The sequence below is a fragment of the Nuphar pumila genome, chromosome 15, assembly GCF_984573655.1.
Source record: "Nuphar pumila chromosome 15, dmNupPumi1.hap1.1, whole genome shotgun sequence".
Classification (NCBI taxonomy): Eukaryota; Viridiplantae; Streptophyta; class Magnoliopsida; order Nymphaeales; family Nymphaeaceae; genus Nuphar; species Nuphar pumila.
The window spans coordinates 30,962,430-30,981,694 of NC_143263.1; the positions used below are offsets into that span (position 1 = coordinate 30,962,430).

General features: G+C 36.2%; 1 protein-coding gene across 4 annotated transcripts; it reads right to left on the bottom strand.

Annotated features, from left to right (window-relative positions):
• Positions 1–1,198: 1,198 nt before the first annotated feature.
• NPQ6 (YCF20-like protein (DUF565)) lies at positions 1,199–18,296 on the bottom strand. 4 transcript variants are annotated; one of them, XM_089989797.1, is made up of 3 exons: positions 17,830–18,296; positions 16,668–16,776; positions 1,199–1,903 (listed from the first exon to the last, which is right to left on the bottom strand). In XM_089989797.1, exon 3 carries the CDS (start codon positions 1,809–1,811, stop codon positions 1,347–1,349), a length of 465 nt encoding a protein of 154 aa, XP_089845923.1. In that variant the 5' UTR covers positions 1,812–1,903; positions 16,668–16,776; positions 17,830–18,296; the 3' UTR covers positions 1,199–1,346. The 4 variants fall into 4 exon arrangements, with proteins under 4 accessions (XP_089845923.1, XP_089845924.1, XP_089845925.1 ...); XM_089989798.1 differs by having other exon boundaries at positions 16,655–16,776; XM_089989799.1 differs by lacking the exon at positions 16,668–16,776.
• Between the last annotated feature and the right edge of the window lie 969 nt (positions 18,297–19,265).

Here is a 19,265-nt window from a genome sequence, read left to right on the forward strand (position 1 = left end):
ATACGAGCAGAAAAGGATTTGAAAGAGAGAGAAGGTAAACGATTGAGGTGGGGTTGGCTTAGTGGGCTAGGTTCAGGACCTTTCAGCCTTGACTATATGAAAAGTGGCAACCCTATGAAGCAGTGATTTGGTACAAGTTGAAGCAACTAAAAAGAAGACCAATAATGGCACAAAAGGAGATAGTAACAGGTGACATGATGGAATATGGAGAAACTTATAATCTGGAATAGATATGGGAAAATATGACTAAAAAAGAGAACATTATGTTTCTCTCAAAAAAAATCGAGAGAGAATTATGCAAATCCGACGAATCATGACAGTGGCCCATGATGGGTTTCGATGATAATAGACAGAAAATATTTGAAACCACACTAGAGCTGCAAGTTCTGATTCACCTGTGAAAAATGCAACTACTTGAATGAATTTTCTGGAGCAATGAGAGGATTGTCAACATGGACCTTGAAACAAGGTACAAGTTTCCCACTTCACATCTACAACGATATAGATCGTTTCCCTCTCGCTTTGAAGCCACATGCCCACGTGCATAGTGACAAATCTCACGAGATTTATGAAAATCTTGCTAAAATATAGCAAGGAATTACCCAAAAAAAGTTCAATTTCTTGCCAGTTTTTCATCAAAAACATAAATATCATGTTTTAAACACAATATTTATGTTTTTATCGGCTTTTTATCAAGAAAAAACCCTGCAGTTTTTATTTTTAAATATATTTTTTTAATTTCCTTATAAAAAACAATTTTTATATTAATTTTTTTTTATTGCAGAGTTTTCGCCAAAAAATGCAAGCTTTTCAAAAAAAAAAATCAATTTCTCACAAGTTTTAGGCTGCCCATATTTTGCCGTTTTTAACTTTTCACTATGCCCACATGATTTCCTTTCCTGCCCGCTAGATTCCTTGAAAATGATACCTTCACCAAATAATTAGAGGATTACCTGGCCTGTTGTTGCTTATGCTAAAAAATCAAATGAGGCAGTATATGTGCCAGCTGCATAATTTTTCTAGATTATGGTTTTATCGGTATTAGTAATAATATATACCTGGCACCTTTTTGCATACAAATGGTGTTCCTGTACTGGTAAACTAAAGGATCCAAGATATCTGTTCCCCAAGCCACATACACACACACAAAGGAGTGTTCAAATTCAAGCATGCATGCAAGCGCGCACACACACACACAGCAGGAAAAGTATAATCAACCCATTTACAAAGTGAGTCATGTCTACACAATATTCAGCTAGCAAGCTGGAAACCATCAATGAAAAGGCCATAACCTATTTTGAAATTGTTGATAATAGCCACTGGAGACAGCACAAGACCACATATACTCAGCTGGCTAGCTTGAACGCATCGATGAAAAGGCCATAGGTGAAACCCATTTTGAAGTTGTTGAGAAGAGCCACTGGGAAGGTGACCTTGGTTCTGCTGTAATAGAATTTAGTCACGTACTCAGTTAAGAGGACACAGATTACTGCAGCAATTACATCATTAACCCCTAAAGCACCAAAAGACAGAGAAATGGTCTGTGCAACATAAAAGCCACCCAACAATGAGATGCCACCAAAGAGTGCCCTGCGAGGACGGCTTCTGAAGTAGTTCCTAGAGAGCTCAGGGATAAAGCGGATGATATCAACCAACCGGCGCCGACCCTCATTCTCTTGTACTGCTCTAACAATGAGTTTTGCTTTTGATCTTGGAGGAGAGCTCCTCCAGCCACCAAACTGGGAATTCTGTATAGCAGCCAAGTCTGGCAAAGGCCTTGGAGCAATAACATTCAAAATGTACGATGCCATTCCAAGAGTAAGAATTGAAAGCAGGATGTCAATCAAGGGGAAAACATGGGCCACTTTTTATGGTTATGTTTTCTTGAATGATCATCATTGTGCTGAACCAAACAAATAAGAATAGATAGATCATCAGGACCTATTTAACCTTTTATTACATTACTACATTAACTATATTAACGCTGATGTCTTCGGAAAGTCAAAGTACACATCCAGTAAAGGGTAAGATTCCTATAACTGCAGATATCATATAAGGAATAAAGATGAGGTTAAAAAACAATAATAATGATTCATGCTTTTACATTACCATGATAGCAAGAATAAGGAAGAAAACCAAAAATCAAAGGAATGGCTCATGCTTTCTGCTTAAGATAATTTATATAATAGAAGAATTCTGCTAGCATCAAAAGACGTGATTTTGTTAAATATTCCAAAAATCCCTAATATCACTCATTTAATGTATGCAATATGGAACCGCCATATACTGATACTATGACACTGATATCAAAATGAAGAGAAGGGGCTTTACTTGTGGAACGAGTTGTTTGCTTCTGGGTATACCGTGTATAGAGCATACATGATTCATTTTCAACAGTATCCATTGATTTCATATTCTACATATCTTTGATTAATGTGTTCCCATCTCTATTGCGATTCTTATGCTCCTGTATAGGTGCAGATGCATAAGATATCAAGCATTTACTTTGACCATGATGAGAACATCCACAAGGATGCAATTACCTATCTACTGCATGTTAAGATATACATATACGTATATGTATATATATATATATACATATACATATACTTATATGTATATGTACTCAACTGTAAACGAAAATACCCATCAAGGGTATTTTGATCCTTTTACTGTAATAGGCGTCAGCCCATTAGGGGCTGACAACCTGAGTTTTCCTATTATTTTTTTGTATTTTTTCACTTTTTATTTTTTTGAGTTTTATTTGGAGCAGCTCAAAAGTAGTTGTTGGAGCTGACTGTTGGGAGCAGCCCAAGAGTTACTTTGGGCAGCTCCTTTTGTGACCCTTGTATTATAAATAGGCCATATGGCCCCTTTATCTCTCAACTCATTTTCTTGAGTGTTTACATGCAATAACAATTTGTCAGACCCTTGTATGGGTGATGTGTTGATTCAAATTGAAGGTGTATGTGTATTAGATTCAATCCACTTCATTACATGGTATCAGAGCTTTGATATTCCAAAGGGTGCGTGTTAGAAGAAAGATCGTGATCAAGAGGAGGATCGTGCACTTGGCAAAATTCAACAAAATTTTGATTGTTACATCGGGAAGCGAACCATCTCCAAAAAGTCTTGTATTGCATTCTCTTTCTCTTCTTCTTTTCTTTTCTTTTCTCTTATTGTAAATGGAGAATGAGAGGGAAGTGATAGTCTTCATTCCCGTACGCCTAAATGACACCAACTATGTGACGTGGGCATCTATGGTAAAACATAAAATATAAAAAAAAGGCTTTGGGGGTTGGTTGATGGCATCGAAAAGGAGCATAAATTCATCCTTACAAAAATTGAGAATGAAAAATAAGTTGCGCTTCAAGGAGAGGAAATGGCTAAAGTTGTTTTCAAATATGAGAAAAGATAGAGGATGGGTCATTCCAAAATTATTGGATAGCTCATCAATAGTGTGGACATTCACAAGTGTTCTAGTTTGACAAAGTTTGACTTCGCTAGTGATGCTTGGAAACATCTTACATGTATAGTCTTAAGGATATTAAGTATATATGTAACGTCCAAAACAAAGTAAGGGAAGATGAGCATAAGGGAGTACTACAATGCACTCGCTCATTTGGGATGAATTGACCCTTCTTGAGCCAAAGTGACATAGACCACAAGATGTTGAGTTCCGTGAAAATCAAATCAAAGCGAAACATTTTTATCAATTCATAAATGGGTTTAGGCCCGAATTTGAAAGAACTAAATCCACTCTTTTCATAGAGAAGGGGTCCCCTCCATAGTTGAAACGCTTGAAGAATTAACTATGAAAGAAAATAGATTGAAAAGACCATCCACTTCTAAGGACGAGGAATCTGTGCTTGCTATGTCAAAGCCCGAAAATCAAACCAAGAGTTATAAACCACCTTATTTTTTAAGAAATGAGAATGGTAGAAAGCCCAACAACTATAAAAAGAAGAGTGATCATGATTCTAAAAAATGTGAAAAAATTATTTGTTACCATTGCTATGAACCGGAACACATCAAACCATTTTGTCCCAAAAGAAAGAAGAAAGATTATAAAGAAGACAAAAGAGTGGCTTCGATTGAAAGAAGTAAAGTGAAAGACTCCAAATGCTTCGGTTTGCTCTCTTTAGCTCAACTAATGAAAGCGTTGCAACCTAGGATTAAAGCTCAAGCTTCTTCTCAAGTGACAACCATGGTAAAACTTCTTGGATCCTAGACTCCGGTGCTTCATTTCATATGACCCCTAATGAGTTCATATTGACTGAATGCAAGTTTAATTCAAATGATTCTTGTGTTTCAACTGCCGATGGCACTTCTTTGAAAATCAAAAGTTTGGGTATTTATAAAAAAACACCTATCTTTCACATACCAAATATTAGCACAGTGCTAAGATTAAATTTAAATTTCTTATCGGTTTCTCAAATTGCGGACTATGGTTGCAAAATAGTTTTTTCATCTAATGATTGTCTAATACAGGATCTTTAGTCCGGAAAGCCAATTGGGCAAGGCTATAGAAGATGAGACCTCCATGTCATGGACAATCTTGAATTACCAAAACAACTTTTTTGTAATTTTGTGAAAAAGAAAGATATAGAAATTTGGCACAAAAGACTAGGATATCCTAGTGTGACCAAATTACAATTGTTTTCATTTCTTTCAAATTGTAAAAAAAAAAAAATGTATGTAAAGATTGCATTCTTGGCAAAATGAAGTCTTTACCTTTTGAAACAAGACACTTTATAATTAAGAATCCATTTGAATTAGTGCATTCAGATGTATGGGGACCTGCACCAGTCGTATCCAAAGGACGCATTTCCTATTATGTTGTGTTTGTAGATGATTATAGTAGAGACTCTTGGATATTCTTTTTAAAATACAAATCAAAAGTATTTGATTGTTTTAAAAAATTTAACAGTTATATAAATAATCAGTGTGAGAATTTGTGTCAAAAGAATTTAAAAATTATCTTGGCTTAAATAGGATTATACATAAAAAATCGTGTCCGTACACTCCTCAACAAAATGGACTTGCCGAAAAGAAGCATAGACACATTATTGAGACCACTAGAACACTTCTAGTATCTAGAAATGTTCCAAAAGATTTTTGGGCCGAAGCTGTACTTACGACGGTCTATTTGATAAATAAAATGCCTTCAAAAAATGTTGAAAATATTTCTCTCATTGAAAAACTTTGTAAAATATCTCCTGATTACAAAAGGTTAAGGGTCTTCGGGTGCAAATGTTTTGTTCTTACCAACAAGAATGATAAACTCTCCCCTAAAGCCATTCCTTGTGTGTTTCTAGGCTATGTCGTAAACCAAAGAGGATATACGTGTTATGACATTAAAAGAAGCAAATTGTATGTTTCTCGAAATGTTACGTTTTTTGAAAATGAAAAAGGTTTTAGCAAAGATAATATCCGAGAGAGTTGTGATTATTCGTTCCTCTTTGACCTAGTCAATGATAAGTGTGAAAATATTTGTGAGAGCCAAGTCATGCACGAGGCAAATGAGAATGTGAGTATAAATCTTGACAATATAGACATATTTCACAATAATTTACAAACTTATGCTTGATGTACCGAAGGTCACCCACCGTATGCTTTAGAAAGATACTCTCAAAGTCAAGAAGAAAACTCTTCTAGCCTTAAAAAATCCATAAGAATTTCAAGAGCTCCTAATAGATTTATATCATATGATTCCTTTGAACCAAGGTATAGATCTTGCCTAATGGTCATTCATTCGTATTTCGAACCTCAATCATATCATGAGGCTAAACACCGTCAAGAATGTGTTAAAGCCATGAACGATGAGTCAGAAGCATTAGAAAGAGCAAAAACTTGAGAGATCCAAACATTACCTAAAAGAAGAAAACCTATAGGATGCAGATATACAAGGTAAAAACCAAGTACGATAGAACATTAGAAAAATATAAAGCTAGGTTTAGTGGCCAAAGGATATAATCAAGAATATAAGATAGACTATGATGAGACGTTTGCCCCAGTCGCTCGCATGACTACTGTTAGAACTCTCATTACTATAACATCGATTAGAAAATGACCTATATTTCAAATGAACGTTAAAAAAGCATTTTTAAATGACAGTTTGGATGAAGAAGTGTACATGGATCCTCCGCCTGGCTTGACTTTAGCACATGAAAAAACTCTCTGATTACGTAAAGCCTTGTATGGCTTAAAACAAGCTCCAGAAGCTTGGTATGATAGGTTTAGTGATGTGATGACACAATTTCATTTTAAATATTGCTTTACTGATACTGCATTATTTGTTAAGTCTTTTGATGCAGGAATGGTGATTCTACTACTGTACATAGATGATATGATAATCACAGGAGATAATAAGAAGAGAGTTAACCATATCAAAGATGTGCTTAAAGCCAACTTTGACATGACAGATCTTGGTTTTTTACGATACTTTCTTGGAATAGAAGTTGCTTACTCACATCGTAGTTACTTTTTGTCACAGACTAAATACGCAGGGGAGATCATTGAAAGATCAAGACTCTCGAATGAAAAATTGGTCGATACTCTAAAAGTCATAAATGCCAAAATGAAGATAGATTATGGAGAGCCTTTGCAAGATCCAATGTCCTACAGACAAATGATTGAGACTTTGTCTTATCTTTTTATTACCCGCCTTGATATATCTCATGTTATTTATTCTGCTAGTTAAGTTGTAATGAGAATTGTTAGATATATTAAAAAATCTATTAATCTTGGTTTGTTTTTATGATCCTCCTCCTCACTAAAAGTCATTGTATATTCTGATTTTGATTGGGAAGGGGATGCCAATGATAGACGCTCAACCACTGGTTTATGTGTATTTATAAGTGACTCTCTAATTTTATGGCGATGCAAAAAACAACAGAAGGTGTCACTCTCTTCCACTGAAGCTGAGTATCGAGTCACGGTGACCACTACGTCTGAGTTAGTACGGATGAGACAACTTCTCGAAGACTTGGAGATTCATACTACAGAACCTTCAAAATTCTGTTGTGATAACAAGAGTGTTGTATACATTGCAAGCAATCATACATTCCATGAGAGGACGAAACACATTGAGATGGATTGCCACTACGTTCGTGAAGAATTCTTGCGGAAGACTATCACACTGCCTTATGTTCCATCAGAGTATCAACTCGTGGATTTATTCACCAAAGCGTTACCGTCACCCAGATTTCACTTCCTAGTTGACAAACTCTCGATAGTTGTACCATGAGTTTGAGGGGGGGTGTTAAGATATACATATACATATATATATATATATGTACTCAATTGTAAACCAAAATGCCCAAGGGTATTTCGATCATTTTCCTGTAATAGGCGTCAGCCCATTAGGGGCTGAAAACCTGAGTTTTCCTTTTATTTTTTTTTATTTTTTCACTTTTTATTTTTTTGAGTTTTACTGCCCCCTTTATCTCTCAACTCATTTTCTTGAGTGTTTATATGCAATAACAATTTGTTAGACCCTTGTGTGGGTGATGTGTTGATTCAATCTAAGTATTCTACTTGATTTAAGGTGTGTTCTTGCATGTGTATTGGATTCAATCCACTTCATTACACTGCAAACCCTATAAAGACTCGCTACTTGTAGAGTATTAAAGAAAATACAAAGGTGAAGAACTGCCATGAATCTTTCCGATTAGTGAATTTGGAAGTTGTAAAAGGTTATGATAATTGTGTTAATTGATCATCCAAAACATCTCTGATTCCTTATTGCAACTAAGTTCCACAAAGTAACAATTGGTGTACTTCCGTTTGTTCACAATCAAGAAGAAGCATCACTTTAGTTTCTTAGTTTATACACTGTCACATGGGTGCGGGAGACGGGTGCGGGTGCGAGGATTCGGCACTTCCAAAAAACCCGGGTGCGGGGGTGCGGCAGGGGCAAAAATGTAAATATATATATATATATATATATATATATATATATATATATATATATATATATAAAGGGGGTCGGGGGAACACGCAGGTTTTTTCAAATTTCGCAGCTGTCAGCAGCTGACAGAACAGCTGCTGCAGCTGTCAGCAGCTGACAGAACAGTTGCTGTCAGCATAATTTTTTTAAAAAAAAATTTCGCAGCCCATTTGGGCAAAATTTTTTTTAAAAAAAATCCAAAAAAAAAAATGGACCTAAATGATCCTAGGTGCGGTCAACGCACCCAGGATCGGGTTGACCGCACCCGGTGCTGCACCCGCACCTGCACCCGCGTCGAGTCGCGTCGACGCGGGTGCGGCACCCTGCTAGCCGAATCCCTGTGACATAGTTTATACATCACCATGATAAATCATCCATTTGTTTCATTAATCTGTAGTTATTCAATTTCTTACATCAGAAAACCAATTCATAAGTTAACACAATCAAATATTTAGAAAGAACACTACCATGAAAGTTCCAGAGTTCGTGCAATCTTTCTCCCATTCATCCGAATCATGTGAATGCTTTCTTATACATAAAAAGAAAAAATCACAATCAAAAGAACCATTCCCATCTTCATAGTGTTGCTCTATCAACCACCTAAAAAGAGGATGAACACAACGGATCGATGGGGGGAGTGGAAAAAAAACGACCTTCGTTCAAACATTTCCTCAAACAATTGGCATGTTTACCAAAACTACAACACAAGCGTCTACCAATAGTTTTAGACGCCTAAGATGCAAATTTAAAGATGGGTCATCTTTGAACCAACTCACATCATCACTGAGCACATGAAAGGATGTTTGGCATAAACAAACAAATAGTACCATGGTATACCTTCAAAGTGGTGAAGATGATGATGGAAATCATGGAATAGTTCACTGTAAAAGAAGACACCACCAAATGATTGAATGACCCATCACAGTTTCTCATCCCCCCAAAGATGCCCTTTTTCTTGTTAGGCATCTTCCTGCTTATGTTGGATGGTGCCATAAACACTTGCCTAGTCGATAACCACCTGATCTCGACCGCTCATCCTAGAAACTGACGGTTGAGATCATGGGGTGGCCCATTTGGTTTCCCCTTCATATGCACAAAGATTACCTTTGGGCCTTTGGTTATGTGCAGAGTATGGCGTGTGAAGTGAAAAGAAATACTGGACATAAATAAGTTTATGTTGGTACCAGTCTGGACTGTGCTTGGTTTGGACCCACAAGGATTAGATTGTTTAGCTGTGGCCCACAGTGCAAAACCAGGTCGGTTTAGGCTAAGTTTGCATCAAAAGATTTGAAACTCGAGCTATCTCACCACTAAGAGGATGGCATTGGTCAGTGGGACAAACATCTAAAAAAATAATCACGACAATGTACCAAATTTTCAACCTCACGAAAACATGTTTACATCCAATAAATTGAATTTAGCAAATTGCAAACATGTTTGCCAAATTCTAAGAATAAAAAAATTGAATTTAGCATGTATTTATCCAATAAATAGCAAAAATAAAGATTAAAATACAAACCGCCTAAAAATCTAAGCATAAAAAAAATCAGATTTAGCATACATTTACTCAATAAAATGCAAAAATAAGGATTAAAATACAAAATTTCTAAAATCTAAGGCATACAAAAAAAAATTGGATTTAGCATAATTGACTCAATAAAGTGAAAAAATATACATTAAAATGCAAAACCATCAAAATCTAAAGCATATAAAAAAATTGGTTTTAACATCATTCACTCAATAAATTTTAAAAATATGAATTAAATACAAAACTCCTAAATTCTAAAGCATATTTAAAAAAATCAAATTTAGTGTCACACTCAATAAATTGCAAAAAATAAGGGTTAAAATACAAAATTCTTAAAATCTAAAGCATATTTGAAAAAAAAAATAGAATTAGCATCATTCACTCAATAAATTACAAAAATATAAATTAAAATTCAAAACCCCCAACATCTAAGCATTCTGAAAAAAAAATCAAATTTGATATGCATTCACTCAATAAATTACAAAAATAAAAATGAAGATAAAAAAATTCCTAGAATCTAAGCATACATAGAGAGTGCAAAAGATGGCAAGTCTGATTGTTGCCTAATCCTAGGCTAGGCAGTGTGGTATCCGTGATGGTGGCAAAACTATGTCTTGTCATCCAACACTAAGTTCCATCATAAAGATACAATACCACTGAGGTGGTATCCCATGTGGTAAGCGGGATCCTTTGTCAAGCTAGGAAGCAGATCAAGTCATGCTGAACATGAGCGTTTTTGCTCATGCGAACATCGTGGCCATCTGTTTGCATTTTGGATGAATGCCACGTGGTTTTGTTGACTTTTGAGCTTTTTAAAATGCAAATCGGATGGCCACGATGTTAGCATGAGCAAAAACGCTCATGTTCAGCATGACCTGACCTGCTTCCGTCAAGCTGAAGGCCTAGGATTCAATCCCTTTGCCACATGGGGGCAGCTGTTGTTCTGGTAGGGGTCCGCCTAACCCCAGCTTGCCTTTCGACAAAAAAACAAAAACATAAAGATACAATAGGATACTGAACCTAGACCGTTCAATTGCTACATGTATATATGCTGAAACCTACCCACAAAACTATTATGAGATACAACGATGAACTTTGACTGTTTATGTCGTTTGCGCACAATTTGTTCTTTGATTCAAACTTTTCTCATCATTTACCGAAAATTTTTCAAGCCCCCTTTCCACTAACAAACTACTTCCCGAGAACAAATAAAGCAATGCCTAGTCAAGTACAACATAATACATTTGCAAATAGATTGGATTCATTCAGACTTTCGATCCAAAATTGTCACATTATTCTTGGATTTGAATCTCAAAATAATTTACGAGTGTATATTTGGATTGATCTAATCTTACATGATTGGAATTTTTCTATTCATATTCGAATCTAACATGATCCAGCTGACATATATATATCACGCATCTGCACTCCATACAAGGGGATTGTTTTTCTCCTGGTCCACAAATGATAGGAAGGTTTTAAGCTATAGTTTAGAACAAGTTATATATCTGTATGCATGATTTTCTTAATTTTCATTTTTGTTTGATACCCAAGTTGATGAATAAACAGCTAACCAGATTAAAACTCGAGAACCATTGGTGGGGATAATGTGACAGCTGCTGCATAGCAGCATTCAATCAAATTGTTTAACATGTGAATACACATGCATACAAGAAAACCAAGTGGACAAGGTGGCTTCTCTGAGAAGTCATTCCCTTTGCTCAAAACCTGTTTTTTGGCTCAAAATCTTGACTAGTTAACCCATGAGAATACTTCCTGATCATTAGAGTGGTAGAAAATTATAGCAAACCTAACAAAGAACCCATATTTTCATTTCCACAAAGGAAAACAAAATAGATATGATTCTTTTTATAAAAAAATAATTTAAGGTAATATTTTTTTAAGTTTCATTTTTGCTCGTGTATCTTGATATGATATTTATTTTTTTCATATAATGGTTATATGGTAAGCATATGTTTGGTCTTTCATCAGAGTAAGCATTCTCCATAGATATAAAATTAATATGAAAAATGATTGTACTGTATGGAAAAAATGACATGTTTTTAAAAAATGCCCCTTAATTTACCAAATCCGCCAAATATACAATTCTGCAAGTTATCACTCTTTTCTGAACGCTTTTACCCCTCACAGCTGCAAATTTTCGATTTTCACAGGTCACGACGCTAAAAGTTGATTGACCCACGAAACTCATCAATAAAATCACATATGAGGTTGTGATATTCCAAAAAAGATTGAGAAATTCCAAAACAGTTATGAAACTTGTGACGAGTATCACAAGGCACGTTGCAAAAATTCTTAAAGTGTTGTGGAAGTTTGTACCTTACAAAATTTCAAAACAGTATCTCATTAGGTATTGCAAAATTATGAAAAAATGTGCGAATGTTCGATATTGCAAAATTGTGATGAGTATCTTACCAAAATTTTATTTTATATAAACGATGCTTCATTTTTCAACCCCTTATTTGCATTTAGATGCCTTATTTTCGTAACCCTAGGGTTCTTTTGGTCCCTAACAAGTAGCCCTCAATCCTTTTTATTATCTTCTGATGACAATTAAGCTTTGTGAGAATCACGTGACTATCCCAATTGCCTCTCCAATCTAAAGTGCATGCCCGAAGCATATCCTTGAGGGTCTGAATGGTCTTCTCAGACTGACCATTGGTCTGAGGATGAAACGTTGTGCTAAACTTCAACCTCGTACCAAAGCTTGTTGAAACTGACCCCAAAAATGTGAGGTAAAACAAATGTCATGATAAGATATAATCGATATAGGCACGCCATGCAAACGAACTACCTCCTTAATATATAGATTTGCAAGACTCTCAGGAGTCTGAGTCACACGAATAGGCAAAAGATGCACTGGCTTGGTCAATCTATCAACGATTACCCAAATGACATCGTGTTGATGATGAGGCTTGAGTAGTTCTACGACAAAATCCATCGTGATCTCTTCTCATTTCCACTGCAGAATCTCTATGGGCTGCAATAGACACTAGGTCGCTAATGCTCGATCTTGACTTGCTGGCAAGTCAAACACTTCGAAACATAAGCTATAACATTTTTCTTCATGCCATTCTACCAATACCTCTTATGAAGGTTCTTAAACATCTTGATCGTGCCAGGATGAATGGTATATCGAGATTTGTGAGCCTCGTCAATGAGCTCATGCCTCAAATCAAGATCGTTGGGTACCCAAATACGATCACTCATACAGATACCTCCATCCTCTCCAAGGTGGAAAGATGTATTGCTCTCCAGGGTAAGGGCCTTCAATTTCTCAAATTGAGGGTCCAACTGCGTTGTGATGATCCTGTCGAAGATATCCGGTTGCACGACTAGGCTAGCAAGCTTAATCGTACCCTGGCCCACAACAAAGGGCCTTCACGCAATAAAATACTTTAGTAGCTTCCATCCACCACTAAGGCAACGGGATAGAACACCACTAATCTTTCTGCTAAGCGTATTGGCTACTACATTTGCCTTACCTGAATGATAAAACAAAGAGAAGTCGTAATCCTTGATGAATTCTAACCATCTACGTTGCCGCATATTTAGCTCTTTTTTGCGAAAGTGAACACTTCAAACTGCTCGCCATACAAATAATGTCGCCATATCTTCAATGCGAAGACTACGATAGTCAATTCGAGGTCGTGCATTGAGCAATTACGCTCGTGAACCTTCAACTGACGCGATGCATACGCTATAACCTTACCATTCTACATTAGGACACAACCTAAACCTGTGCCAAATGCGTTCGAGAAAACTACAAAACCACCACTACCTGATGGCAAAGACAAAACTGGAGCTCAAGTGAGCTTCTGCTTAAGCATATGAAAACTCTCTTCGCACTTATCAGACCACTCGAACTTGACTCCCTTCCTCAGAAGTTCGTCATCGGCAAAGCAATACGAGAGAAATCTTGAATAAAGTGTTGGTAGTAACCAGCCAAACCAAGAAAATTCCTAATATCTCGAACATTCTACGGTTGTTGCCAACCTAACACTACCTCAACTTTGGCAAGATCCACGGCCACGCCATCTGTAAAAATCACATTACCAAGGAAGGAAACTTGCCTGAGCCAAAACTCACATTTGGAGAACTTAGCATAGAGTTGATGTTCCCTAAGAATCCTCAAAACAACACGATGTCCCAAAGAAGGTCTAAACACACAATAAGAAATCTCAAAACAATCAGGTCGCGATAAGACCAATGTGCCTTCATGATAATGGATAACGGCATAGTGCTCGTAGAGCCAATCCATACCTAGAATAACATCAAATGCAGTCATGTCGAACACAATCAGATTAACAGGCAGATTTTGCCCACCCAACTCAACTGGCAAATGAGGTAAATAATAAGTACAGATACAATTATCGCTTATAGGATTACTAACATCAAGCACATGCATCAAAGATTCTACAGGCAACTATAACTGACTAGCAAAATAAGCAAAATGAGCGTCAATAAAAGAATGTGTAGCTCCACTATCGAATAATACTAGAGTGACTCGACCTGCAACCAGAATAGTGCCTTCGATCAAGTCACCATCTTGCCTATGTCGTCTGGACAGGCAAGCAACCACGCACAAAACAATAGTGAGTCCTAGCATATTTCTAGGTTTTCTTCAACAAACATTATATGTTTTCACAACATCTATAACATGATATGTAAGTGCATCTCAACAACAATTACATAACAGATATCATACCTGCGAAGGCGGTCTTGCTCGCAACTTGAGGTCACTCTTACCCTTGCTCTGATACCAACTGTAACGTCCTTCAAAAATCCAACCTTTTAAAAACTTTGACAAATCCTAAATTTTGAGAAAAAATTTAAACTTTTTATTTATATAAATAATTCACATGGTTTTCAAAAGTAATATGCCAACAAGTTCATCTATGGCCACATTCCAAATACTTGACGGCCCACCTGAGCGCAAGCAGAGTATATATTAGCCTTTCAGTATCAGATCTAGTACGGAATCATCCATAGACACAACATGATTGAGACTATTACTCTAAAAGTTTCTCACATGTGAAAAAGAAAATGTGAAAGACAAAATGTATCACGATTTAAGATAATTGAGAAGTTACATCAAATTTTAAAGTTCTAAACCATACACAAGACATAATAAGAATGAAATGACAGAATTTAAAAATGTTCTCATTCCAAAAATATTACTCTTTAAATGTAAGGATTCAGAAAAAAAGTAAAATTTACACAAGATTTTAATTCTCTCAAAACTTTTGCCTGATTCCTCCAGGAATCGTACTAGGTAAGAGTAGAGCCTTCAGCTACGCAGCAACCCGTGCTTCACTTCAATCCTCCATGAGGTTATCTGTAAATATTGTAGGGCATCAACCACATGCCTGTAGGAAACCAAAACTAAACTTGAAGAATGCAATTAAAGTTGAAATGATACAATCAAGTGTAATTCCCATGATTTTAGAAATGAGAGTCAAGGGAATTCACATCATAGCAAGAACATGATATTCATTCACATAAATCATCATTTATTTCATAGCATTCAACTAAAATTCATTCATATTTTAATTCATGTCATTCCATTTCACATTCATTCATATATATGATAATCATTTGCATAAATGAATTAAACTAACAGTTTATAGCATACTCTAAAGTGAAGTAAAAGTGCAATCTATCATGCAATATCATTATTCACTTTCTTTATGCTCAAAAGAAACGTGCTTATGTCCAACTTATGACTAAGGCATGCATTATTTCAAATACATATTCACATGTTATTTATTAGAATATTTATGTACTTTGCAATTCAAATATCATAATGAAACATGTCCTATCTTGACTCTTTTCGTGTGCCTTACACACACAAGTACCTCACGTGCATAGTCAAATCATATGACCAAGCATCTATGTCACATGGACTCAACTTGGGAGGCGACGCACCCGCGTCGACACACCCCGACACGGGTGCGAACACAGACACGGGGCAGACTCGGTCAACAGGTGTCAGACTCGATCAACGCACCTGGACCCAGTTCATCCACATTTTGGACTCGCGCGATCAACTTTGACCAAGTCTATTTTTGTCCATTTATGATTGTTATATATATATATATATATATATATATATATATATATATATATATATATATATATATTTATTTATTTATTTATTTATTGTTACAACAACAACAACAACTACGCCTCCATCCCAAAACAATTGGGGTCAGCAATAAAAACCAAAAAAGAAAATCATTCTGGGTCTTCCACGTGAATCCTTCCCCTCCAATGATTGTTATATATATATTTTTATTATTATTATTGTTATATATATATATTTTATCAACTTTGACCGATCAACTTATTACCTTAAAATTTACAATCTTATTATTGTTATATATATATATATATATATATATATATAAATTTTTGAAATTGCTCTGCACCCGTACAATAATAAGATTGTAAATTTTAAAGCAATAAGTTGATCGATCAAAGTTGACAAAATATATATATAACAATAATAACAATATATATATATATATAACAATCATAATGGACAAAAATAGACTCGGTCAAAGTTGACAGAGTCCAAAATATGGATGAACTCAGTCCCAGTGCATTGACTGAGTCTGACACTTCGTTGACTGTGTCTGCCCCATGTTCGAAGCCGCACTCGTGTCGGGTACGGGCAATGTGGGTGCATCGACCTTTTAGCTGAGTCCATGTGACTTAGATTTTCACCCATTATAAGGATATTTAGAAGGATGAAATTACATTCATAAACATGATACATTCATTTTAAGCATGTTTTTATGATATAATTTCACATGGAAGGCATAATGAATTCGAAAATAACTTCATGCAAGCATGGATACAGTCACGTCAAACATGGCAATACATTCAATCATTTATACTACAACAATGTCAAACATGTACCTGCAACAAACACACTCCAATATCCCGCTAACTACAACCATATCTAGCATGGTCTCTGAACTACAAAAATAAAAGCACTTTTATTCTCATACATTCAAATCATGCTCAACTTGATCTCCAAACTCCAGCAAAAGAGTCCTAAATATCCACAACTAAGTAATTGTGTGAACATAAGAGTGTTGCATTCGAGAAAGTAATTAACTTGTGGTGCGCGTGCACCACTTACTTACCACAGGTATTTACCTGATTTGCATGCTTTTGCATTTGCATTTTACTTATTTCTTTTTGCATGGCATTTTTAGCCGCATGCGATGCTTAGCACTAAGCATCGCATAATAGCTCCGCTATGCACCTGCCAAGCACAATTACATAGGCAATACAAAACAATTTAAACAATTTCTGACATTGTGCCAATGATGCAAGTACAAACAAATTTTAAGACTATCATACAACATGAATAACATCCTACAAATTTTATTTTAGGAATCCTACATTTTCGATGCGATGAAAAGTGAAATGGAACTCGGGACCCTGAAAGTCTAGTGTAAGTGCTACACGACACGATCTACTTGTCTCTCTCACAAGGAAAGAGAACTACAGCTGCACACACACAACGACAAATTTATCTAAATCCGATTTCGCACATGAGCGATAAAAAAAAAAACAAAATTCATTAAACCGATTTGCGAAAACCTCAAAACGACACACTAACAAGTTCAAAATAAGTTTGGACAACACCCTAAGGTCGCATGCTGCCCGTGCATCAACCCAGTGATGGCACACATATCGAGGCACTCAAATTCGATATATATATATATATATATATATATATATATAATCCAATCCAAAACACAGAAACCAAATCAGAAAGAAACCCACAATGCAAAGGTACTCCTGCTGTCATGCACAACAGCCTTAAACAATTTTAAACCTAACACCCCAATTCGATATACGCCCCAAACAAAAATGAATCACCCCCCCCCCCTTTCGATTTACACATGAAATCCCAGATTTCTGAAACATCATGCAGAACATAAAGAGCAAGGTGTGCTGATCACGCAGTAGGTGACCCAGGCATCACCGGGCACAGATAGAAAGAAAGAAGAAACAAATACTACACTGCATAAAAGGGGTGGACGTCCCTATCGTAGCGAATCCCAGTGCCCACGTAGTGCCGGACAGAAAGTCGAGGCATAAAAAAAAATATTGGAGCAACTATAAGGCAATGCTTACGATTACGGATGGAATACAACAACATGATGGATTTCGTAAGTTGATTGTAGAGAACCACCCTGGTTCTCAGAAATCGAAGGGAAAAAGAAGGGGCTCTATTTCCCCAAATCCGCAAACCCTATAAGAAGTTTAAGGAACTCCATCTGCAATGCATAGAGAGAGAACGAGTTACCTGACAAAGGCTGGGACTCCCGATGGTGTGGTAGTGATGTCCGGCAAGCAGAGGAATTGATGGCGAGGGTGGTCAGCGGCGACACGGAGCCGTCGTCACGCACCAGAAGCAGGGGAGGCAGTGAGGGTTACGACGGTGGCGTAGAGAGAAATGAGGGAAGAGGGAAGGAGAAAGGAATGGACAAGGAGGAAGAGAAGGAGGTCATGGCAGTGTCGGCCTTGCTAGTCTCCGGCAGGCGTCAACGGGGAAGATGGATGAGTCCCGGCGACGGCTCGCGACGGTGGTACACCTCGGTCGACACTCGAGCGGAGAACACAGAAGAAAGGAGGAAAAGAAGAAGGGAAAGAAGAGGAAGAATAAAGGGACGGTGAGAAAGAGGGCGTCGGCAAGATGGGGGTGACTGACGGCACCCGACTCCGGCTGGTTTCCGAACGGGGAAAGGAAGGAGGAGGAAATGGTTAGGAGGCTGGGCAAAGTAAGGGAAAACAAAAGAACGGGGAAAAGAGGGATTTAGCTAGAGCTTTTACGGGATAGGGGGGTTATCGGGTCCTGTTCGGCCCGCCCAAAAATAGCATCAAATAAAAAATTAAATTAAATTAAATTAAAATAACGTAACTCAAAACAAAAAATGGAAGAAAAATCTAGCTAAAACTACTTAGCAATTAATAATCTATTTTTTGACAAAAATTGTGTTCTAAAGCAATAATTCATCCCATTAAAACTTTTTTTTAAGAGCTTTTATTACCAAATTACCTTTTTCAAGAAATTATTTCAAAAATCATTAAAATGTGTCGTGTTAAGTTTGAAACCCCTATAAAAATGTCTAAATGGTTTTAGGACTCGTTAAAATGATTAAATTGAATGTCTTAATAATATTTTATTCACTGTAATGGTTAAAATGACCATTTTACCCTTCTTTATTAGAATAATAGAATTAAGCGTATAAAATGCATCAAACTTACAATAAATGATATAAACACATTTTTAACTCGAAATAAGATAATTCCTTTATTTATTTTCTCTTAAAAATTTGTAGGTTTCACACATACATCAGGGCTCCATATAACCATGGCAGAAAACAAAATTTGTTTTTATCATAAAACAAGGCAACATAGAACCATGATAGAAAACAAATTTTATTGTTATCATGCAACAAGGCAGCATAGAACCATGACAAATTTTTTTTTTCTTGTTATCATATAACAGGGCAGCATAGAATCATAAAAGTTTTTTTTCTCTTGTTATCATACAACCAGGCAGCATAAAACCATCTCAGAAAAAAAAAATTCTTGTTATCATACAACAAGGCAGCATAGAACTATAACAGAAGTTTTTTCTTGTAATCATAAATCTATGACAAAAAGTTTTTTTCTTATTATCATACAATAGGGTAGCATAGAACTATGACATAATTTTTTTTTCTAGTTATCATACAA